The 24,428-nt window shown below is 54.0% G+C and overlaps 1 protein-coding gene across 1 annotated transcript in view; it reads left to right on the forward strand.

Annotated features, from left to right (window-relative positions):
- Positions 1-4,314: 4,314 nt before the first annotated feature.
- Positions 4,315-24,428, forward strand: part of HSPA12B (heat shock protein family A (Hsp70) member 12B) — a gene marked incomplete at its 5' end in the record, with an annotated part of 52,781 nt that continues 32,667 nt past the window's right edge. The window contains 6 exon segments of the mRNA XM_034771759.1: positions 4,315-4,375; positions 12,772-12,872; positions 14,228-14,352; positions 18,237-18,423; positions 20,605-20,709; positions 21,546-21,662. Of these exon segments, the coding sequence (XP_034627650.1) occupies positions 4,333-4,375; positions 12,772-12,872; positions 14,228-14,352; positions 18,237-18,423; positions 20,605-20,709; positions 21,546-21,662 (678 nt within the window).

Raw genomic sequence — 24,428 nt, forward strand, 5'->3', positions numbered from 1 at the left:
GTGGGGGGGTGGCGTCAGGGGGGTGTCCGGCTCAGAGGGGCAGGGCTCGGAGCTGGGGGTCAGGGCTGTGGGGGGGTGGGGTCGGGGGAGTGTCCGGCTCAGAGGGGTTTACCATGCTGCTTACTCCCGCCTCCCCCTCTCCCGGAGCCTCAGCGCGCCGTGTCCAGGAGCGGCCCTGGACAGCGCTGCAGCGGCCTGGCTCCAGCGGGGTCTGAGCTCCCGCCGCTCGGCCCGGAGCTCGCAGCCCCGCCCCCTTACCACGCGGCTCTGAGCGGGAGGAGCTCAGGCCACGCGGCTGCAGCGCTGTCCGGGGCCGTTCCTGGACGCGGCACGCTGAGGCGCCGGGGGATGAGGGAAGGCGAAGGCAGGGGCGGGGGAGGAGCCTCCGACATTCTCGTGGGGGCCTGGGGCAAATTGCGCCACTTGCCTCCCCCTCCCCCCGGGCGGCCCTGGAATCCGATGGTGAGCGAGAGGCGAGGGCCGGGGAGATGCATGGCAGTCAGGACTGGACTTGCAGCTGCACGGTCCATGCCGAGGTGCATTCGCTGAGCTGTAGCAAAGGGGAGAAGGGTTGGGGTCGCAGGGGGTGCAGGAGGTGTGGATTGAGGTACCCCAGCAGAGCGGGGCGGGGCAGGCCATGAGGTTGTTATTGGACACGAGAGGCCAGGACCTTGGCTTTAGCTCTCCTGGGGCCTTGCTAAGGTGTTGTGTCTGCTACTGCCTCAGAGGAATGCTCCAGCCCTGCTGAAAACTCAGCATCGCTTCTTGCAACCCCCTCGCGTCCTGGTGCGAACTAGCCCTGGCCCTGCGGGTGTATTTCATGAGAGCCGAGAGGATCACCGCCCACGGGGTGTGTCTGTGGTTTAGGGCCCTTCCTTCAGATGGCCAGCCTGGCACGACTGCTGTCTAGCAGCACCAGCTCTACGTTAGTGTTCCTGCACCGAGCTCGAGAATGGAACGGGAAAGGGGATTTTAACCCCCCTGTGGCAGGGGACGCAATCTTAAGCAGGTGGATCCTTACGGCCTAGGAAGCAGAAAATATCCAGCGCGCAGAGAACTGTGTCACACCGTCGCTCGGCGGCTGGGAGCAGGGCCGTTATGCCAGGTCTGCACTGGCCAGGGAGCTCTTCCCAGGGGGCCGTTGTCCCTCCCTTTGCGGCTCCTGCTGGAGCCGTGTGAAGAGGCCTCGGGATACTGACAGTCAGTCCCGCTGGAGTTAACTTATCACTTCCCTGTCTATGCTAGGCCTCTGCCCCAGCGGCGTGGGAGAGCTCCCCGCCTCGCTAGCCCGTCCTGCCACTCTACAACGCACAGGAGTAAGTACAAAGTGTTTCCCTATCGTCCAAATTAAAAGCTTCACGTTGGGGAAAGAAATCAGCAGGAGTTGGGAACCTTGTGGAAATAGCACCCTTAGCTCCCGGTCTTGCACCTTGAGCGACCCCTGCTGGCCGACCCCGAAGCAGCAGCAGCGAGCTCTGGAAAGAGCTGCTTCGCGCTTGGCCCATGGGAGAACGTTAGTGGCCAGCAGCGGGGTGGGGAGGGTGGGCTCAGAGGACTTCTCCATGACCCCTCTAAAATGTATCGCTGTCCTGATCTTCTCTTTGCTTGTCCCTTCTGCATGGGGGGATTGTGGGTGTGGCTAAAGCCACGAGGAGCTATCGTTTTGACACCTCCCGCCAGCACGGTACGTGTTAGACAAGCTCTCTCCAGCCTGTCGCCTCGCATGCTCTCCATGGATGTGTGATGCAGGGGTTGCCAGAACAAACAGCTATCGATAATTCGTGATAAGCTGCAGCGAGAGTATAGCTACTTGCCAAGTCTGGACGAGCCGTATCTTCCCAGAGGAAGCTCGCGCTGGGCTTTCAGGATGCGATTCGCAGGCCGGCCTGTTGGAAAGGAGCTAATCAACTCCTGGGAAACAATCTTTTCACTGGAGCGGCCTGCAGTTTGCAGACCAGCTTTCTCTAAGCATCAGCCTCCAGCCTGTTGAGAGTCCTCCTGTAAGCTTTCAACATACAGCCCCTCTTTTACTGCTAATGGTTTATTCCCGGTGGCAGATTTAGATCCCCGGGTCACATGGGGCTCACTCCTTCCCCTCCCGCTGCATCGACAGTTTTATTTACAAGGCAACAGGGGCTGCCAGAAGGGAAACGCATCTGTTTAGGGATCGGCTTGGTACCTGCCATTTTTAGCACAAGCTTTTTTCTCATGGGGCTGCTAGGACTTGGAAACTGGCTGCCTGAGTATCAGTGTGTGGGTGGGTTTGGCTTCGGACAAGGCCTCTTCCCAGATTAGCTAATCCCGGTTCTCATGCCCAGGGCCAGGGTTTCGGGAGCGAGCGTACATGCCAATCTGAAGGCCCAGTAGCCCCGGAGACATCCAGCGTGATTTGTTCTAATCTTCTGCAGAGCCTCAAGTCTGGACGTTAGCCAGGAAAATGAAGGCGTTCAGCTGATCAATATTTTTCGTGCAAAATACTCTTTTTTTAGCATGAAAAATAGCTTTTTCCAAAACCTGAAAACCGAGTTTTTGGCCCACAAACGTTTGATATTTTTTTTCTGACAAAAACGTGAAAACTTTTAAAGAGAAAACATGCAAGTTTGTGCCCAAAACCTGACAATCAAAAACTTTTCAGCCCAAACACTTTTCCATTTCCCTCTCCAGCTCCACTCAGGAGTCCAGTGCGCCTTGTCCCAGGGAGACCGGCCCCTTTAAGAGATTATGGGTCCAGCCCCACCTGTGACTCCCTCAGCTTCCCTCCCGAGGCAGCACAGTCACATGATAGGCAGGTCATGTGGCCAGATCAGGCCTGGAGCGTACATAAGAGGGAAACCTCTAAAAAGACCAGGAGGAGAGAGAGCAGACGGCCTGTAGGGGGAATGCAGGCTGGCAGGATGGCTGTGGGCCCCCTGAAGAGGCTCCGTGAACCAGGACTGGAACTGGCTATTGGGGGAAGCCGGCCTGAGCCCAGCACTGGTGCTCCAGGGTGGCCCCTGCTACGCTCCTCATCCTTATTCGTTCCTCCCGGGAATATCTCTTCCTTGTCCGTGGCCAGCACTTTGAAACCGCTGAAGAGAGGTGGCCCACGAGGAATCCAGCCCTGGCGTCACGGGAGACCTAGCGCAGTTTGCTGGGTTGGGGCGGGATTGTTGGACAGTTCGCCAGCCCGTTGGGATGGTCTCAAAGCGAACCCCCTGGTCTGAACAGCTCAGGGCTGTCAGAAATCCTGACCCGGCTCCAGAGCGAACGTTCACAGACGTCCCCTGGGTGAGGGGGTGACAAATGGCAGCTGGAGGGAGGTGGTAGGAAGAGCGCAGCTGCGGCGAGGGGTCCTGAGCAGCCGTGGGGCCCAGCTCTGAGCTGGAAATGGAGGGCGGAGGGCGAGAGGTTAGCAAGGCAGGAGAAGTGCCAGGCCAGGAGCCCAGGCAAGATCCACACGGCTGGAGCAGCCTGGCCAGGAGAGGCAATGCAGCAGAGCCACCCACCCCCACCGTAATGGCCAAGCCAAAATCCCCCACAGCCAGCCAATCAGTAGAGAAAAAAATGTTAATTGTTTTAAAAGTGCCGGCCAATCAGAGCGGAGTAAAAAAAAAAAAAAAGGCACAGTGGTACGGTGCCCCCTGGTGGTTGGCACCCAGGGCGATTGCTGTCCTCATCAGCCCCTTGGCCATGGGTGGGGTGGGGAAGAACAAGGCAGGAGCGGGGTCAGGGTCCGCAGAAAAAGGGTGTAGCAGGGCATGGGCACTGCATGCCCTTCTGTCTGTCAGTTGCTGTAGCCTTCTCTAGACTAGGGGAGTTGCACCTGTGTTACCAAAGCGACCGAGTCAAACCTGTGCGAAGTCCGTAAAGCAGTGTCACCCTTCGATCACTCTCACTAGCGCTCATCTTGTTCTAGTCAAACCAGTGCAACGCTTCTAGTATAGACGATCCTAAGTGTCTGTGCTTCAGAAACACATGCCCCAACATGTCCCTAGACTGGTCCAGATGCCAGGCCAAACCCAGAAGGTCCTGAGATTTCCCATCTCATCGCTAGAGGTTCTCTGCCCCTGTGGTGACTGGCCCATCACTAGTCAGTGCAATTGTAACAACCTACCTTATCCTCAGGTCGGACTTGAATGCAGGACTTTCAGCACCAAAGCACAAACTACATCCAACTGAGCTAAAGGAGTAACTCCATTAGCTAGCAGCGGTAGTAGACTGTTGTCCTCTTTGTGGAACAGCCGCTAGCGGGGGATACAGTGAACACTTCTCAAGGGCATCTCAGGAGCATGGTAAGGACACAATGCTTACCCCTGTGTTCTTCTGAATTTGCAGCCAGGAAGGTATGTGAAGATGTCGACCTTCCTAGATCCTGGGATGCACACTCTCCAGATAGGTAAGACTTATTCGTGGGTCGGATACTTTGGTACTCAGGTGGGCTGGCGGTCAGGGCCATGTAAGTGCCTAGGCTGGGTACCATCTGTCTTGGAAGGTTTAGACACAACAAATCCTGCATCTTGGCAGGGGGTTAGACTAGATGACCCTGACGGTCCCGTCTAACGCTGATTGTAGGTTTCTAGGTAGTTCGATATGGTAGAGACAAGCATTAGTGGATTATAGCTGGCATGCTGTTAGTTAGAGAAATTATTGGATGTGGTCCATGGAAAGAAACCTGGAGCAATGGGACAAAATTAAGAAAAGGAAAACTTAGGCTTAACATCAGGAAAACCCTCCTGACAGTGAGATGTTCTGCTGGGCTGTGGAATCGTTGCCCACAGGAAGGAGTGGATGCTTCAGAGCTCAGGGCTCTTCCCACAAGCCCGGTCAGAGTACTGAAATGTGCTGTGATCTAATAGTTCTTTGCCAGCACCTCCTAGATTATACCAGCAGGGCTCAATTGGGAGGAGAGAGCTCAGTGGTTTGAACATTGGCCTGCTAAACACAGGGTTGTAAATTCAATCCTTGAGAGGGCCATTTAGGGATCTGGGGCAAAAATCTGTCTGGGGATTGGTCCTGCTTTGAGCAGGGGGTTGGACTAGATGACCTCCAGAGGTCCCTTCCAACCCTGATATTCTATGATCATGTAGTGTGACCTCCAATATAACACACATCGTAGAACTGCCCTCGATTCATTCATGTTTGAATTAGGGAAACATCCACTCTTGATGTGAAAATGACCTGTGATGGAGAATCCACCATAACTTGTTCCAGTGGTTAATTACCCTCACTGTTAAACCTTGTTTCCAGTCTGAGTTTGTCTAGCTTCAACTTCCAGCCATTGGATCTTGTAGTACCAGTAGGCCTGAAAAGCCCTCGGTTCTCCAATTTCTGTTCCCCATGGAGGTATTTACTGCCTGTGACCAAGTCCACCCTGGAAGCTTCTCTTGGTTAAACTAAACAGATTGAGTTTATGTCTAAGATTCTTTGACATCACTGGTGCCTGTAGAAACACTTCTTGTTACTCTTCACATCCCTTGCCAGCTGCAACTCCAGTTGTGTTTGATTGTTGGTGTGTTGGGCCCTGAGCCCAAAGCCTGCCACATCCATTGAAGCTAGTGGGAGCGGCAGGTACTTGGCAGCAATAAAAAGAAAGGGAGTTTTGTGGTTAAAGCGCTAGCGTAGGACTCTGGAGAGTTGGGTTCAAATCCTGGCTCAGGCATAGATACCCTGTGTAACCTTGGCCTTAATCTTTCTGTGCCTTCCCCTCCATTTGTAAAATAGGGGAGATCATCTTTCCCTTGCCTCTTTAGATTGCAAGCTGCTTGGGGAAGAGACTGTCTCCCACAATGGACCTGTGCAGAGCCCAGCACGGTGGGGCCCCGATCTCAGTTGTGCCCTCTCTGTGCTACTGTGATCCAGTCAGACATTCTCCAGTGTCCAGTCCACCTTCTCCCATGCAGTTCCAGACTCCTGTCCTTACCACCTTAGCTGGCTGCCTCCTCCTTTCAGAATCCAACAGGAAGCTGCCCACCTGCTCCATTCTGCTCCACCATCCTCTTTGTCCTCCCTTCCCTGCTCTCTCGGCCAGAACCAACCTCTTCTCCTTCCCCATCACATAATCTCACCCCCTCTTCTTCTCTGCAGCTCCCACAACCTCTGGGCCCTTTACCAAGTCCCATCTCACTGCAGACACGCCGCTGAAAAGCTCACCGCACCCCTTTGAAATTTCTCTCTCCACCCGCTGGTATGATTTCTTATTTAGCTCGGCAATTGGGTTACGTACAATAGCTCTGCACCACGCTTTGCAACGCAGTTGGTTTGATATTATTTATTATTTAGCTGGGCAATTGGATTATGTACAAGAACCCAGCACAGCGCTTTGCAATGCAGTTTGTTTGGGGAGACACCGCCCCAGACAAAATTGTTTCATGGCGTCTCTAGCTCCCAAAGCAACGGTTTATTAAAGCGTTTCCTAATTCAGCCCTGACTCCCCGCATGGTTCCCACCGGGCTGGTCTCTTCCCATTAAGTTAAAAAGTCCTGACTGACTTTCCTTTTTGTTTAAAATCAAATATTAATGCCCCGGACAGTGAAACCCACTTAGAAAACAGGCACAAATGGAATGAAGCCGTGTCTTCTCAGGCAGTGATTCTAGGCCCAGCCGGTAGTGAGTGACTGTAACGAATCCCAGAAGAAATCGTTGAGCAATGTTCAGAAACGTACAATATCTGCTTCTGCTGCCGCTTTGCTGATTAACCTGGGAGAGGCATGGCACCTGTCAGCTAGCGAGACAGATACATGCAGTGAGCTCAGCCAGCAGCCTTTACGGGGGGTGCGGGGGGGACAGTGCAGAGAGCAGCGCGCTAACCTAAAACTTGGCAAAGCTCGATTCAGTTCCCTGCTCTTGGACGAGGCATTTCCTTTCCTTGGGCCACAATTCCCCATCTATAAAAGAAGGACACCAGCACTGCCCTGCCTCATAGAGGTTATACATCACAGATTGTTCAAGCACTCGTACGATGGCGATGTGTGGCCACAGGAGTACAATAGATTCAACGCGCCCCGAAATGCAAGCGCTGTTTGTGTCTGACTGCGGCAGGCAGCTCCCAAAGGCTTGTGGTTTTCCCTGGCACTTTTATTTGTCGTTCGCTTATTTCTGCCTGGGACACTGGAGTCAGATCTGGTCTCAGGTGCAGGGAAAGGGGTGTCAGTATCTTCCCCAGGGACACCCAGCTCGTGGGCAGCCTCTGACAAGGCTTAAATAACTTTCCCGAACTTGAATGCATTGAGCCTCGCCACGGAGGTTGTATTACAGGTGGGGAAACCGAGGCACAGAGCAGGGGCATGACTTGCACACACTGAATCAGTGTCACAGAGCGAGGATGAGAGCGCAGGCGACCGCAGCCTGCAGTTCTACCCGCTAGGCCATACTGCCCCGCCCTGGACAAGAACCGCCTCACTCTGGCCAGTGGAAGGAGGTGGCGCTAAGCTTGTGTGGTTCAGTGAGGAAAAAAGAAGTCTTTCCTTCCTCTGAGCCAAAACCTCTGCTTGTCCTAAGCTGGCGTCGCTGGTTGGATGGGTTCTAAGCTCCTGGAGTTTGACCTTTTTGCCGTCCTGAATCTCAGATAAGCTTCCTACATTCTGATCCGCAGCCAGGCCTAGCGATGCTGAGATGGGCATAGCCAGAACTGTTCCCTTCCCCCAGCAGGGTGGGAGCAGTCGGAGACACATCCTAGCCTTGCCAGTTTTGGTTGGATGTATTCCTGGAGGTTTCCTCACATGACATAATCTTTAATTAAAGACTAATCTTTAATTCCCGGAGAGTCCAGTACAATTCTGGAGGTCTGGCAACCCTAACACATCCGGATGTTGGTCTTGTTTTGTATACGGCGTGGGCTGCAGAACTTTGACAATCTCCCTGTCGCTAGGCGGAGCGAGGGTTGCCAGGTGTCCGGTTTTCGACCAGACTGCCCAGTTGAAAAGGGACCCTGGTAGCTCTGGTTGGCACTGCTGACCGGGCTGTTAAAAGTCCAGTCAGTGGCGCAGAGGGGGCCTGCACCCCCAGCCCAGAGCCCTCACCCCCTCCCGCACCTCAACCTTCTGCCCCAGCCCGGTGAAAGTGAGTGAGGGTGGGGAAGAGTGAGCGATGGAGGGAGGGGGGATGGAGCGAGAAGGAGGCGGGGCCTTGGAGAAGGGGCGGGGCCTCAGAGAAGGGACGGGGCAGGGATGTTCGGTTTTGTGTGATTGGAAAGTTGGCAACCCTAGGTGGAGCCAGCCAGCAACGGGGCAGAACCAGAGATACAAACACTCGCAGCCTACCTGGATCAGGAGAGCCATTGGACGGGATACTCTTCACCTTGCAGAGTGGGAATCAGACCGGGGCCCATCTTCGGGCTGCGATTTGCAATCACACTTCAGGATTGTAGACACTGATACCCAGGGTGCCAACCGCCCCGTTTTATAGCCGTTCGGCTCCACACTCTGCGGCTGCCTTTCCCCAGCCCAGCCGCTGCTGAGTCTGGATCCAGCCGTGAACTCTGCCGCCCGGGCCCGTGGCCAGACAAAGCCTGGGGCAGTTACGGCTCTTTGCTGAGTGCAGCCCCAGACCCCGTTGGCAGGGGCGGCTGCCAAGTGGCGAAGTGAAAGCCAGCCCCGCCCCGCCCCGCCCCCTCCCCTGGTCTCCCTGGGCCAACAGCTGGAGACTGTCAGTCAGCAAGTGCTCTCCCAGGCAGGGTGATTAACTCTCGCTCCTAATTGGAACCATGTGCCCGGAGCAGTGTGGCGGGGCAGGCGGGGGCGGAGCGTGGCTGGTCACTCTGCAGGGGCAAGGGCCAGGTTCCAGCATACAGAGCCTACTGGGGCTCCCGCCATCCCTGGATCTCGCCGTGCTGGGGGTCGGCCGTATCCCATCACCTCCCTCTGCCTAGTGGGGGATCAGAATGCACAAGGGACGGGCTGAGGGGCAGGGGGCAGAAATGGCAGCAAAACCCCTTAGGGCTGGCATAGTCCATCTGCGCGGACTCCGTGCTGAGACGGGTGGCTTGGAGTTGATGGTGGACAAACAGACCAGCCAGTTCTGCAGGGACCAGTCGTTATTCTTTCTTTAAGCATCAACTCCTGCGTTCCTGGAGACAAACATTAGCTACTAACGGGTAGCTGGTGAGCTTGATACCTTAGAGCATGAAAACAGGGGGTAATAATAACCAGAGATGGCTTCAAGCTGCTAAATCTCCATCGGGATCCAAATACTTCCAAGTTTTGGGTGTGAGGGGGGGAGGAGAGGGGGTTTGCATCGATTTGAATCACAGCAGAGCTCCTATTTTACAAACCCATTGGGGCTTGAGGAATTCACAACATCGGCAGCTCATAAAGCCGAACATCTCAGATCACAGTGGGCCGAGTGCATACACTGCCATATGGCACACCACATCGCTTTCTTCTTGGCCCTCAACCCCCTGCCAAGCCATTTCAATGCACCGACGGCATCGGAATGCGAAGGGGTGTCAGCTTGTCCTGCAGCAACGTCACTTTTGTTGTGTGTTTTTTTCTTTTCCGTCTGGAAACGTGACTCGTCGAACTGGTCGTTCGTCGGACGGGTGCTCGTAAAATCACGGTTTTACTGTCACAGATTTTAAGACCAGAAGACGCTGATCTGACCGTCTGTATCGCACGGGCCAGAGAGGTTCCCCCAGATACCCTGCATTGAGACTAAGAACTAAAGCTTCTTCCAGAAAGACATTCAGTCTGGATCTGAAGACTCCAAAAGATGGAGAACCCACCACTTCCCTTAGTGGTTTGTTCCCGGGGCGGCGGTAGGGTGACCAGACAGCAAGTGTGAAAAATCGGGACAGGGGTTGGGGGGTAATAGGAGCCTATATAAGAAAAAGTCCCCAAAATCAGGACTGTCCCTATAAAATCGGGACATCTGGTCACCCTAGGCGGTGGGAATTGTAGGCCAGGGGCAGCTAAGCCTTCCCACACAGCCAGGCGTGGCCTCGTCCACGCTCCGCCTTGAGGCCCCACTTCTGCATCCCACTCTTCCCTCAGGGCTCTGCCCACACTGCTCCTCTTCCCGCCCTCACTCAGCCTCTCCCCCAAAGCCAGTGGGGACTGGGGCTGGGGTTTGGGCCGGTGGGTCGGCAGCCTGAGGCTCGGGCTGGTCAGAGTAGCTCGGGTGGGCCGGCTGGGGCAGGCTGGGGCAGCCAGCAGGCTGGGACTTGGGGTGGCTGGGGTGGGGGTCTTCCATCCACAATCGGGAGCTCAGGGCTCTGGTGGAAACAGGGGGCAGAAGGGGCAGGGTAGGGGTGGGGCCTCAGGCAGAAGGGGCAGGGGCTAGCTAGGGGGTTTCATATACCACCCATGTTTGTTCCAATGGTTAATCACCCGCACTGTTAAAAAACTGTGCCCGTGTTCTTGTTCTGCCTTCCTCCGCTTGAGTCAAGAGCCCTTTACCTGGTATTTTCTCCCCAAAGAACGTCCTTAGAGACTATAATCAAGTCACCTCTCAATCTTTTATAAGCTAAGCAGGTTGATCAATTGAAGTCACTCACTCTACGGCATTTTCTCCAGCCCTTGCATCGTTTTTCTGGCTCTTTTCTGCACCTTCTGCAACTTTCAACACCCCTTTTCCAAATGTGGACACTGGAGCTGGATGCAGTATTCCAGTATCAGTCTCCACAATGCCATATGCGGAGGTAAAATCACCTCCCTGCTCCTACTGCCCACTCCCCTGTGTATCCATGCAAGGATCGCATTGGCCCTTTTGGATGCAATATTCCACTGGAAGCTCACATTGAGTTGTTTGTCCACTCTGACCTGTACTCCCTCTCAGAGTCGCTGCGGTCCAGAATACAGTCCCCCATGTTGGAGGGGTGGCCTGCATCCTTTATTTCTAGATGTATGACCTTGCATTTCGCTAACACATTTTGTTTGAATGAGCCTCGGTTACCAAATGATCCAGATCACTTTGTACGTCTGCCCTGTCCTCAGCGTTAATTACCACTCCTCTGATCTTTGCAAATTTGATCAGCAGTGACTTTCTATTCACTTCCAGGTCATCGATAAAAATGTTGAACAGCATTGGGCCTAGCACCAATCTACGTGGAACCCTACAAGAAACACCCCCATTCAATAATGCTTCCTCATTAGCTAATTACTTTTTGACATCTATCAGTTAGCCAGACCATAGAACCATAGGCTAGGGTTGGAAGAGACCTCAGGAGGTCATCTAGTCCAACCCCCTGCTCAAAGCAGGACGTTAGTCCAATCCCCTGCTCAAAGCGGGACGTTAATCTAAACGTGCTTTACTGAGGTTGTATAGTGCTATTTTTTTTAATTAGAATGTTGTGTTGTACTAAGAGAAAGGCCTTACAGAAATCTAGGTATATTACATCTGAGCAGTTACCTTTATCAATAACACTTATCTCACCAAAAATGAGATCATGTTTGTTTGACAGGACCTATGTTCCCTAAAGTCATTTTGACTGGCATGAATTGTATTGCCATCCTTTCAATTTTATTGATTGAATCCTGTATCAACCGTCCACTATTTTTTCTGGGATTGATGTCAGGCTAACTGGCCTATAATTACCTGAGTCGTCCCACTTGTCCTTTTTGAATATTGGCACAACATTAGCACTCTTCCGGGCTTATGGAATTGCCCCAGTATGCCAAGATTTATTAGAAATGAGCAGAAACGGGTCAGAGATCTCCTTGGCCGACTCTTATCGGACTCGTGGGTGAAAGTTAGCTGGGCCTGCTGATTTTTAAACATTCGTCCATAGTAGATGCTGTTTAACATCCTCCTTAGTTACTAATGGACTGGAAAGTACGAGTGCACCATCCTGCTTCTTGCTAAATAGAGAATGGAAATATTTATTGAACACCTCTGCCTCTTCTGTGTCAGTGTTAACAGTTTTACCATTCCCATCTAGTAATGGGCGTGTACCATTACTAAGATTCCTTTTTTTCCTGATATACTTTAAAAAACCTTTCTTATTGTCCTTAGCCCTGCCTGCCATGGAGTTTTTCCTGTTGTCTTTAGCTTCCCTTATCAATTTTACACACTTTGTAGTCTTTAATTTATATAGTAATTACTATATACGTCCTCTTTTTTGTCCATTTGTTGTTATATCTAATTGCTGTCTTCACTTCCCCTCTTAACCAAGATTGGCTTTTACCCAAAGTTATGGAATCGTGTTTTTTTGGCCATCTAGTAAACTCTTCTTAAAGGACTCCTGGTTTTCATCTGTCTGAATTTTTCCTCCCAATCGATTTCACTGGTCCCATTGGGGTTCGAGCCCAGGTCCTGCTTTAACTCAGTCTGGAACCTGCCCACTTTGCAGCACAAATGCAAAAATCACTGGAGTGCTGATAGTCCTCCATTGACTTCCCACAATTCCCCCCAAAGGAGAGACAAGTTCTTCTGCTTTTGACTGGGAAAGACCCCTAGAGCGTCTGAACACAAAGAATTGTGGGATACGCCCCCAGACACACACGGGCAAGCGCAGAAACGGTGAGGGCACAGTAACATGGGTGGGATTTTGAGGTGCGCATGCGCACGCCCAGGCGAGGCTAACCTGGTGCCCAGATCCAGTGCCAATCACCTGGGCTAACCAGGCAGTGAAGACAGACTCTGAATGCGGTCAGGGCACTAGCAGGGGCTAGAGAGCCACAGCGTGCAGTGTGTTACAAGGCCCATCGTTCTCCCCAGGGCAGGTGGGGAAACAGAGCAGTAAATGGGCCTGATGTCACGTAAGAGTCACTGGCAGGGCCCGGTGCCTTCGCCATGGTGCTAGCGGTTTTCAGGAATAGATCCAGTGCTGTTCTAATCCTTATTCTGTTTGTTTGCCAGGTACAAACGGTGAGAGCTCTCAGACGCCGTCCCCACCCAGTTCCCCAGGAATGCACAACGAGAGCTGCAGCATCGCGCCACTCACGCCCTCCCAGTCACCTGTAAGCCACAGAACCCCTTTAACGCCACCTCCGGGTCATCTGGGGTACCCCTGGGGTGCAGCTCCTTGAGCGTGGCCATCGAATTGTTCTTTGCTCCATTCCTTCTCTGGCCATGTTCTGCCACCATCCACGGCCTTGTTGAATTGGTCCAGCTACCAAATTATGGGCGGTAGGGCATGGTCTGGTCGGCCCCACTGCACACTGTGGGCCAGTTCTCTGAGGAAGTGGCCAGCCAAGAAGTGGCCCAGTGTCAGAGAATGGGCGGGAGGTCACGTCAGCAGCAGTGAAATCTCCTGAGCCTGGCAAAGATCCTGGAGGTGTGGAGCAGGGTGAGGGGTGGACAGAAAGGCCCTTTCAGTATCTCCCCATAGGTGCCTATCAGCAAACACCGACTGCTTTGACAGAGGAGATCAGATACCTGATACAAGGGCTACCGATCCTCATCCTCAGGGCATAAAGTGGTCATTAGCTGGCGTCAGGAAGGAACTTTTCCTGCATGGGACAATCTGGCAGTCGCCTGCATTGGGGGGCGTCTTATACCTTCCCCTGAAGCACCTGACATTGGCTCTTGTTGGAGACAGAATACTGTACAAGATGGTTTGCTGGGGTGCACCAGTCAGGCAAATCCTAATTGTTTATGAAGCTTCAATGGCCACATAACGACATCAACAATATCTTCCGTTATTCAACGGGAGAAAGGCTCAGTCGCGGTAGGGCGTCCCGCAGGGGAGAGGCGTCTTTATGTATCCGAGGTCACTGAAGATGAGTCTGACCAACAACGTTCACATCTGGGTCCAAACTCTTCCAGCGTTTGGGAGGGTTCAGTTTTATGGGGGTTTGGTTCAGGCCCTTTTCTGATAATAAACATGACAGACCCTCTAGTCAGCTCCCACAGGAGGTGCAAAGAGTTAGGGAGTGTAGACAGTTCCTCTTTCTCCAGCCCTATCCACAATCCTCTGTTTACCTTCCACAGTTAGCCTGTGGAACTCATTGCCACAAGATCCTAGTGAAACCCAGCTCTTAGTTAGATTTTTTTTAAAAGGGGGGCGGGGGTTGGACATTTGTATATGGCTAATGAAAACATCCAGAGCTACATTTGTGAGGAGTGACAACCCCAAGGGTTTTGACAGGCTATAAACCCCCATAGTTCAGGGCATAAACCAACCTGGAACTATTGGGACTCAGTAGGAAACTTTCCCCATGGGCTGGTTACCCCGTAACTACGCACTGTGGGATTTCTTGCACGTTCCTCTGAAGCAGCTGGCACTGGCCAGTGCTCACGACAAGAGCCGGGATTCGATGGACCCTGTGCTGATCCGCTCTGGCTGCTCCTAATAATCCTTGTGGTGTTTCAGAGGAACGATGCCCGGGCGCAGCGACCCACTTCCTTCTCCGTGGTGGTGGCCATTGACTTTGGCACGACCTCCAGCGGCTATGCCTTCAGCTTCTCCAACGACCCCGAGGCCATTCACATGATGAGGTAACATCGCGCTGCGGGAGGATGGCTTGGGGGCTACAGTGGGCGGACGTCCGGCCTTTCTCTGCATCCACTGGCTTTAGCAGGGTCGCCAGAGCAGCTGGGGAATAAGATTGCTCTGTTAACCTTGTCCTGTTGGATGGTTTCCCCTTCTCCCTATCACTGAGTCGTCCCTCTTTCAAACAATCAGGGGGAGGGATAGCTCAGTGGTTTGAACACTGGCCTGCTAAACCCAGGGGTGTGAGCTCAATCCTTGAGGGGGCCCCTTAGGGATCTAGGGCAAAAATCAGTACTTGGTCCTGCTAGTGAAGGCAGGGGGCTGGACTCTGTGACCTTTTGGGGTCCCTTCCAGCTCTAGGAGATATAGGTATATCTCCATATATCTTTTTCTTGTACTCCCCCAGCCGGCCATCCCCAGATGTCCTCTGCCCATGTATTTATCAATACCTCCTTCAGCTAGTTGCCAAAAGCAATCAACAGGACTCTGGCCAAGACAACGCTGCTCCACAGAGACACCACCTTATCTATCCACTTGCATGGCCCTTACCACCACAGGGTTGACTAGATGGGGAAAACCGAGGCGCAGGGAGATTAAGTGACTTGTCCAAGTTCACGGAGAGGGTCTGTGACAGAACTGGGACCCAGCTCTCTTGAGTCACCGTACAGTGCTTCAACCACAAGACCATCCATCCTTCGGGACCTAGATCCTAGCTCAGGCTTCTAAGCAATTAGGGCCTCTTGCTTTAAACGATCCAAGAAGTCCTGACAGCAGCAGCAGAAGCCCCTGACCCCCAGAGAGGCAGATGGTGGGTGAGGTCCTTTCAGTTGTACAGTAGCAACCAGGGTGGACAAATAGGGGACTTTTCCGTGTCTTACCAGAGGTGCCTATTCCCAAACGTCGACTGCTTTGACAGATCAGGTCAGGCCCCTGGTTTGAGGGCAGCCAACCTCCAGGTATGCACAGGGGGGCACTCTTTGACAATGGGCCGGCTTCCAGGTTGGCCAGATAGATTCACCTGGGACCATGGGGCCATCCGTGGCAGAGCACAGGACCACCGGGAGCCAGAAGCGTTGGCTCCTTGTTTAGGGGGACTTTTCCATGGCTTATTATCATTGTTAACTGAAGCCAGAGAGCAGATGAGCTTGGCTGGGGAGGGCGGCCCTGAGGGACACCCACGGAGAGCAGGAGTGGAAGAGCGGGAGCTGCTGAGGGAGCTGTCTCGGAGGCAGGATGGGAGCCACTGTGACTCCACCACAAAACCCTGAGGGGAGGGAGTCCCGGAGACGGTGCGTGGTGGAGGGAGCTGAAGGTGGTGGCCAGACAGATGAGGCCCTCGGGCTGGGCCATTAGTGAGGACGAGCTGGGTGGAGTGAGTGGAAGCCAGAGGATTTGGAGGCGAGGAAGCAGAGGCATTAGGCTCCGGGGGTGCGGAGGAGGGGAAGAGGGGTACGGTGGATGCAGAACCAGGGCAGGGAGACAGTTGAGTGCTGGAAGGCTGAGGGAAAGGAGCCAGAGGGGACGTCTACATTACGACCCAGGCTCCAAGACCGGGTGCCACAGGGTTTTGATTGTGGCGTAGATGTACCCAGAAAGGTTGTAACGGGGTTGGGGGGGCAGGAGATGGCGCGCAGACGGGGCGGAAGAGGCTAAAGGAGGGGCAGTCAGCGTGGCAGAGGCTGGAGGAGGGGGCTGGGACAGGAGAAGTCTCCCTCCAGCACTCTGTGCGGGTGGGAACACAGACTCTTGGCCGGAGCGCCGGGCTGGTGCCCCAGGGACTAGCAAGTAATAAATAAACTGACTGGTGCGTTGTAAGACTCCTATCCCTGCCCCTAATCCTTCCTGTCGACAGCTCGCAGCCCAGTTAGCTCCAGACAGGGAGGGGGCCGGGCTGTTGTGGCGGCCGAGATTCCATTCATTGAGGGCTGACCTCGCAGCGTGGGGTTACCGCTCATTTCCTGATAGTTCACCCAGCACCTCCCCTCGCAACCCAGCCATCTCCCACCCTGCCACCTTCTTCCCTCTGGCCGCCAGCTGGACCCCGCTGGTTAATTACTAAGGAGCTTTTTCAAATCAGTAGAGTTCTGGCTGGCTCAGGGGCATCCCAAACGACAGAGCACTTTGCTCACAGTTATTGAGCCTAGCAATCGAAAAGAGCTAGCGTGGGCCATTTAAGTAGAGTCTAGTGATTTGAGCAAAGGAGCCTGGGTTCTAATCCTGGTCCTGGCTGGGTGAGGACCCCGTCTTGGCCAGACGGCGGCTTTTGTGAACTAGGGGCCACCAAATGAAATTAATAGGCAGCAGGTTTAAAACAAATAAAAGGAAGTTCTTCTTCACACAGTGCCCAGTCAGTCTGTAGAACTCCTTACCTGAGGAGGTTGTGAAGGCCAGGACTATAACAGGGTTTGAAAGAGAACTGGATAAATTCATGGAGGTTAAGTCCATTAATGGCTATTAGCCAGGATGGGTAAGGAATGGTGTCCCTAGCCTCTGTTTGTCAGAGGGTGGAGATGGATGGCAGGAGAGAGATCACTTGATCATTGCCTGTTAGGTTCACTCCCTCTGGGGCACCTGGCATTGGCCACTGTCGGTAGACAGGACACTGGGCTGGATGGAGCTTTGGTCTGACCCAGTCTGGCTGTTCTTATGTAGATAGGCAAAATAATGTTGGTGGATGAGGCTAGGTGATAATCTCAAAGTCCTCTCTTTAGCCCCAGGACGGGTAGTGATAAGGCAAGACTCTCCCATGCTGCCCTGTCCTAACATGTCCAGGTCATTCCTTCTTTGGCCTGTTCTGCTGAGACTACCAGTCAGGTGGCCAATTAGTGCCAGATTTGTGCTGGGGGCACCTGTCCCGACAAAAACCCAAGGAGGGGTCTCTGACTGATTTGAGATCCGGGCCACTGAACAGCTGTCAGGCAGCCTGGCTTTTGGCCATCTTCCAACCTGGGCCAGATTTGAACCACTCCCTGTTCTCTATTATATCAGACATCCGCTCCTTGTTGTCACTTCCGGGCCCTATGACCTACCCCCACCCATCGTCTCTCCTTCACTGTCAAGGCTTGCCTCTGACCAGCCCACGGTGCCAGCCGCCATCACCTATTTGTTAAATTCTTAAACAAGCCCCTTTGTGCGTTCGCTCTGGCTGCCCCTCAGGCATGGGAGGAGCTCCCCGTAAACTTCCACAAAGCTACCTCGAATCCCTCCTCCAAACTCTCCTTTGCCTTGAGGCCTACAAAACGGTTAAGCTGACCAATGTTGTCCCATAGTTTCCTCATACTCCCCCCATTGTCGCTTCTCATATATATGGAGACGGTAAGCTCTTTGGGGCAGGGACTAGAGGCCACGTGTGGAGGCGACACGCAGGGTCACGTGCCCCCCCCCCATTTCTGCCAGGGTTTTCCAGCCAGGCTGTGCAGCAGCTCCTGGAGCTGGTGAGGTGCAAGCCGCAGCCGTGGGAAGAGGCAGCAGCAAACAGCTGCGAGCTGCAGGAAGAGACCACTGAGGGCAGGGGGAGGGGGATACTGGGGGGGGGGGGCATGACTCAAGCTGCTCAGGGGAGGTGAATCTTTAAATTGTGTCGTCCCCCCACCCCCAACTATCAGCAGGTAGCAGTTGTGTCTGGCAGGGATTGTCTTTTTGTTCTGTATTTGTACAGCCCCTAGCGCAGTGGGATGCTGGTCCGAGCCTAGCAATACAATGGTAATATAAATAAATAATAATAATAGAGAGGCTCTGTACCCTGTTACCAACCAATCCCTCCTGGAGCCTCTGGCTGGGTTTTCTAGCCACTCTCACCAGGAGTTCAGAGGAAGTCTTAGTTATTATAAATGGTGCCTGTTACCTTTAAGAGGCGGGACATTAAATCTGATCTGGTTCCTCATTGCAGGAAATGGGAGGGGGGTGATCCTGGAGTGGCCAATCAGAAAACCCCCACCAGCCTCTTGCTGACTCCAGAGGGCGCCTTTCACAGTTTCGGATACACAGCAAGGGATTATTACCACGATCTCGATCCGGAGGAAGCCCGGGATTGGCTCTACTTTGAGAAGTTTAAGATGAAGATTCACAGCACTAGTGTAAGTTAACCCTTTCTGTCCCAGTCACCCTGAACACAGGGGAAGGGCAGATGAGATGGGATGGGGTGGGGTGGGATAACTCACTTTCACTTTAAAAAACATTCCAGTATTAAAGTAACAATGTATGTACTACAGTCATATTGTCAAGATTTTTACTTTTTTCCCAGTGTGAAATTTCACTGATTTTTTAAAAATTAAATTTCACAAATTTGCTGTCATTTGGGGGGCTGTGAATTTGCAGAGTTGTTTAGCAAATTCAGTAACCAGTTCATGATGCAAGGGGAAGGGAAGGGTGAGTTAACTAACCCTCAGAGCTAACGCTGGTTGAAAAACAAGGGGGCGGGAAGAGGGAGTGTTTCAAAATTCTCTTTTGGCTGTTTTTTTTTTTTTTCATTAAAATTCAACATGTCAAAATTCAGTAACAAATTCACCCAGCTCTCCACTTTGTATAATAATAATAATAATAATAATAATAATTAATTATGGGGAAGTGGAAAATTCAACAAAATTTCATGATTTTTTTTTGGTCCAACTTTTATAACTGAACAAATGTTGAGTGATTCCAGTGGGGGCTGTTGACAGGAGTATGTGCCCCACTGCCCCCTGCTGGGTGGGAACAGAACTGATCAAGTCTGTGTCATAGACCCTCTGTAGCTCTCGGATCCCCCTTTAGCTTGTGTACTAGGGCCCTGTGGGTTTTGGAGCAGGAGGAGCTAGGTTCTAGCCCCCAGAATTGTAGATTTATCACTGAGCAGGGGAGGGCAGATCTCAACCTGCTATTCCCCATGATGCCGAATTCACACACTTCTGAGTGCAGCGATGTGGCCTCATGGAATCTTTTTGCACCAACTCCTGTAGCACCTCCTATGGGTGGAGCTCCATCCCTCCTCATTCCTGCCTGCACTCCCCAGCCTTTCGCCCCGCCTCACCGCCACACAGGGTGGTAATTCCGTGTAGCTCTTCCCCCTCATCCTTGCAGGGGACGCACCAGTGGGTTGGGCACTTTGGCACCTTCCAGGTAATGTGCGTTTGGTTTCCTCTCTGCTGATTGGGCGGGCTCGCCGTTCCGCTTGCTCTAGCTACGAGCAGACGGAGAAGTTAACCATGTGGCCGAACACTGGGCTCGATCCTGCTCTTGCTGAGGTCAATTGGGAGGCCTAAGTGACTGCCCCTCTCCCTCCCCCCCGAGGATGAGAACCTCTAGCAGCAGCTCATGGGATCCCAGTACCCAGCTCCTTGTCAGTGCTGGATTTGGCACAGTCCCTCTGTCACAGTTCAGGGCAACTGCACCTGCATTTCCCCTCTGTTGCCTCGATAAGGCAGCTGGCCCCCCAACCATCACCTCTCTTGGGCGGAGACCTACATCTCTCTCCCTCCTGCCTGGGGTATTTCCAGGCTGCCGAGTTCTCTGCCTCCACTGTGCTATTCTCAGCAAGCCCAACCAGGCCAGCGCCCACGCTTTGCTATCTCTCCAGAGGCTACAGACAGCGTCATTGCCCACAGCGAGACGTTACCACCCAGCTCTTTCTGCGCAAGCACATTTATTCTGATGGTAAAAGCATCACGGAGAAACCATCCGAAACGCCTTAAAAGACCCGATGCACATGCTAATAAGCTTCCCAGTGATCCCCCCAGCTCCAGCAAGCCCTCCAGCAGGAGTCAGCCCTTCAGACCCCACCAAGGGGTTTTTCTGTGGGCACAAGTTCATAACAACCTCAGCCCACAACAAGCACCCCCGTGCGTAGGGGAGTCTTTCCTTTATCCAGCCTGGGCCATTGATCTTCAGAGTCAGGGAACAGTAATCCGTAAACATTGGTCCCTTCCTCAGCTTCAAAAGGCTGGGGTTTGCATAACAGGGGCAGGGAGGAATTTCCATTCACACCCTGCCCCCCCGATGTTTCCCAGGAAATGCGCTTCACATACATTGTCCCAAAAGACCGTTCATGGCTGCCACATGGTTCAGTACAGGCCCAGTGACACAGAACCTTTGCAATGGCCTCCAAGGAGACTTCACTTCGTTCAATAATGTTTTTCAAGGACACTGCAGGAAATTGCCACATCTGTCACACCCTCCACCAGAGAAACCAGCTCCCTCCTACCTGCTCTGTGCCGGGCATGCTCCTAGGGGCAGGCCGGGGCTCAGGCCTTGACCATCTCCGGCTGTTTGTCTTGCTTTGCTAGGATCTCACCATGAAAACCGAATTAGAAGCCGTGAATGGGAAGAAGGTCCAGGCGCTCGAGGTGTTTGCACACGCCCTTCGCTTCTTCAAGCAGCACGCCGTGCAGGTAGTGCAGCTCCCCGGGGCGGGGGGGAAAGCCTGGAGCCAGTGGACTCCCTGCCGGTTGGGGATAAACCCCAGCAGAGCTGGCATGGGCCAGGGAAATCACCCTTCTGTGGATTTGGCTGCAAGCTCCCAGGGGACATGCCAGACAGAACTAATCAAGAGATGAGCAGTAGCTGTCCCAGGCGAGGATGCTAACTCCAACGTCAGGGTGGCAGGACTTTGCCCAGGGACTAGCGAGCCCAAAAGGGGCTGCTTTGCCCTCTTTTGTGTGAACTTAGTGTGGGTGAAAGGCGCCAGCCCACGGAGGAGATGCAACAGAGGCTGTGTCCGGGCAAGCATCCCCCACCCAACACAGCTTTCACCCGGAGCTCCAGAACGCAGCCGGGAGTTCTTTCCATGACCCATTCATTCCCTTAGCCTTCCTGCCTGACTAGGAATGCTGCTGTCCTGGGCCAATAACTCGCCTGTCTCCCATCCCAGGGCCAGCTCCAGGCCCCAGTGCAGCAAGCAGGCGCTTGGGGCGGCCAAGGGGAAGGGGCGGCACGTCGGGGTCTTTGGTGGCAGGTCCCTCGGTCCCTCTCGGAGGGAAGGACCTGCCGCCGAAGTGCCACCGCCGAAGAAAGCGGCGCGGTAGAGCTGCCGCCGAAGTGCTGCCGATCGCGGCTTTTTTTTTTTTCCTCCCGCCTCTGGGGCCAAAAAAATCCTGGAGCCAGCCCTGACCCATCCAGTGGCAAAATGGCATCCATGGGGGAATTCCTTCCTGACCCGCCCATAGGCCATCATTGTATGCCCTGAAGCATGGGGTTTGGCTATCAGTTTCTGCTTCTTTTACAACAGGAGCTCAAGGACCAGTGTCCGTCTTTGCAAGAGAAAGAGGCCATCCGCTGGGTGATTACAGTGCCTGCCATCTGGAAACAGCCAGCCAAGCAGTTCATGAGGGAAGCTGCATACAAGGTGAGGTGTCTCATGTTGGTTCCCTTCTTGGCTTTGTTGGGTTTTCCAAGGATTTGTAGGATCCTTGTAGCCAGAGATTTATTAGGTCCCACCTTGTCCGGTCCCCCACTCCTGGGCCAGGGCAGGTGTTTCTTTGCAATGTCCAATCTCCTCTAACCCATCTGGGTATTTTTAAAGTTTACGTTCTCCAGAGTGCTGTTCGCGTTGGGTTTTAATGACCCAAGTGGCAGGGACTAAAGCCATAAGGAGCGAACAGTCCATTCTCCAAGCCTTTGCCCAGCCTAGCTCACATGAATGGAGTTACTCCTTTACTTGAAGAAGGAGCAGCTGGTGCTTGTAGTGCTGGGTCAAACCCTCCTGATGGCCCCCTGGGAGAAGGTTGCAAAAGTAGCACCTGGAGCAGAACTTGAACGCCTGCTCTCAGATGCTTGGGACGAGGTGCCTCTCATGCGAGCAGAGTGGAGTCTTTGATGCCTCTAGCATCTAGGGGATAACGGTCTACTACAGCTGCCAGCTAGGGGAGTTACTCCTTTACCTCAAGCAGTGGCGTTCATGCTTTTAGTGGTGCAGCCCCCGGGTTCAACGAGCCAGGCAGGATCGTGACACTTGCCCTGTCCAGACACTTGTAGGCTATTATCACATCCTCCCATTAGTCATCGCTCAACCCAGCGAGGCAGTTACAATCTGTCCTTCTCGGCCAATCCTTGATGGAGTTTGTCGCTTCTTTCTGAAGTCCCGTGTCTCTAGAGCTGCCCAGGACTGACGGCAGTAACCCAGCTGGGACTGCATGCCCTTGTACTGGCTGGGGGATGGACCGCATGTCCTAATTCAGTCTGTGTCCTCCATCCCCCTGGAGTGCTGGCCCAGGGCCAGCTGTAGGGGCAGGCAGACAGGGTGGCTGCCTTGGGCACCAATTGTCAGAGGTGCTACATTGCTCAGCTGGGTGTTTGTTTGTTTTTTACTCATCTTCTTGGGGGGCACCAAAAACATTTTCTGCCCTGGGCAGCAAAACACCTAGGGCTGGCCCTGGGCAGATCCAGGAGTGCTTTTCAGGGACCCTGATGTGCAGCAGAGTGGGGGAGCAGCTCCTGCTGGTGAACACATGGGCATTTCTGCTGGAGCTGGGCCAAAACACCATGCCCTGGGTGTCCCTAGCCTCTGTTTGCCAGAAGCCGGGAGTGGACGACAGGGGATGGATCACTCGATAATTGCCCTGTTCTGTTCGTTCCCTCTGAAGCGCCTGGCATTGGCCATTGTCAGAAGACAGGATATGGGGCTGGATGGACCATTGGTCCGACCCAGTGTGGCCGTTCTTATGTTCAGTAAAACTAGAACAGGCATCCTATTAACTGCTCCCCTCCCAGGGATCGATCCCTTGTTGAGAACCCATCATTGAGTAATTCGGATCAGATATTTTGGTTCTCATAGAATATCAGGGTTGGAAGGGACCTCAGGAGGTCATCTAGTCCAATCCCCTGCTCAAAGCAGGACCAATCCCCATATTTTTACCCCAGACCCCTAAGTGGCCCCCTCAAGGATTGAACTCACAACCCTGGGGTTAGCAGGCCAATGCTCAAACCACTGAGCTATCCCTCCCCCCACTGGCTCTTTGGTCACCTCGCAGGCTGATCTACGGACTCTCCGGAAGGCTCATGCAGCCACTTCTAGGGCGGAACGTAGCACCGCGCTGCAATGCTACGGGATAGTTTAGTCCAGCGGATGAAGGACGCCGGTTGAAACCGTTGGAGTAATCTCGGGAGGCAGAATGGACTAGGGCGAGGGGACTAACAACCCTGTTTTGTTGGTCTCTCTAAGGACCTCTAAGACTTCGATTCCCCAGCTCTTGCGAAAGACGGCCCAGTGCCCTCTGGCTGGTCCTGGGACATTGGTTTGGGACTGACCCGCAAAGCCAGGGGCTAGCACGTCCCAGGGCCATCCTTGTGCGTTTCCTTCCCCCGGAGAAGATAATGGCCCTTCAGGGGCTTGTGGAGGATTTCATCCCAGGGCTTGCCAAGCCGCTTGTGGCTTGCTCCAAACTGCTGCTTCAGCTGACTGTGTCTTGGCTCCCGGCGAGCGGATGAGAACACGGGTCTGCGCTGGGGCCAGAACAGGCCCCTCGCCGCAGATCGGTTCTGCCCCACCCCTCGTGGGGTTGTTTCACAGCCACATCAACAACGGAAGTGGAGGCCGGAGGTGGGGACCGGGAGATCTGCTCGCAGAGAGCAAGGGGGGAAGGGGAGGGGAAAGGAGGGGGAGCTGGGGGAAGGAGAGAGCGACAGACCGCGGGGGATTAGGGGTTGGGTGTCCCTGGGGTTTATTAGCTGGCTACAGCAGGGGATAATTGAGGCTGAATAAAGCAGCGTCGGACTCGGCCAGGCTGGCACGCAGAATGCAGCAGGGTCGGGAGGAACGACGCCTGCTCTCAGACCGGAGCCGGTGCCCGGGCAGTGGTTTGCCTGACAGCGCTGGGCTCCTCTTTGTCCCAGACACGGAATGGCAGGGACACAAAACCGACTGCTGGGTTCAGTGTCTGACGGGAGTCAGACCCCAGGATCTGCCCCACGGCACTGCCCCTGCCGCTGGTCATGGGACCTGGCCCACAGCATCCCCCTAGCAGCCCATCCCCAGGGCCTGCCCCACGGCTCGCCCCCCGCCGCTCGTCATGGGACCTGGCCCACAGCACCCCCCTGGCAGCGCATCCCCGGGGCCTGCCCCACGGCTCTCCCCCCGCTGCTCGTCATGGGACCTGGCCCACAGCACCCCCCT

Source organism: Trachemys scripta, chromosome 5 (assembly GCF_013100865.1).
Source record: "Trachemys scripta elegans isolate TJP31775 chromosome 5, CAS_Tse_1.0, whole genome shotgun sequence".
In the NCBI taxonomy this organism is placed as follows: domain Eukaryota; kingdom Metazoa; phylum Chordata; order Testudines; family Emydidae; genus Trachemys; species Trachemys scripta.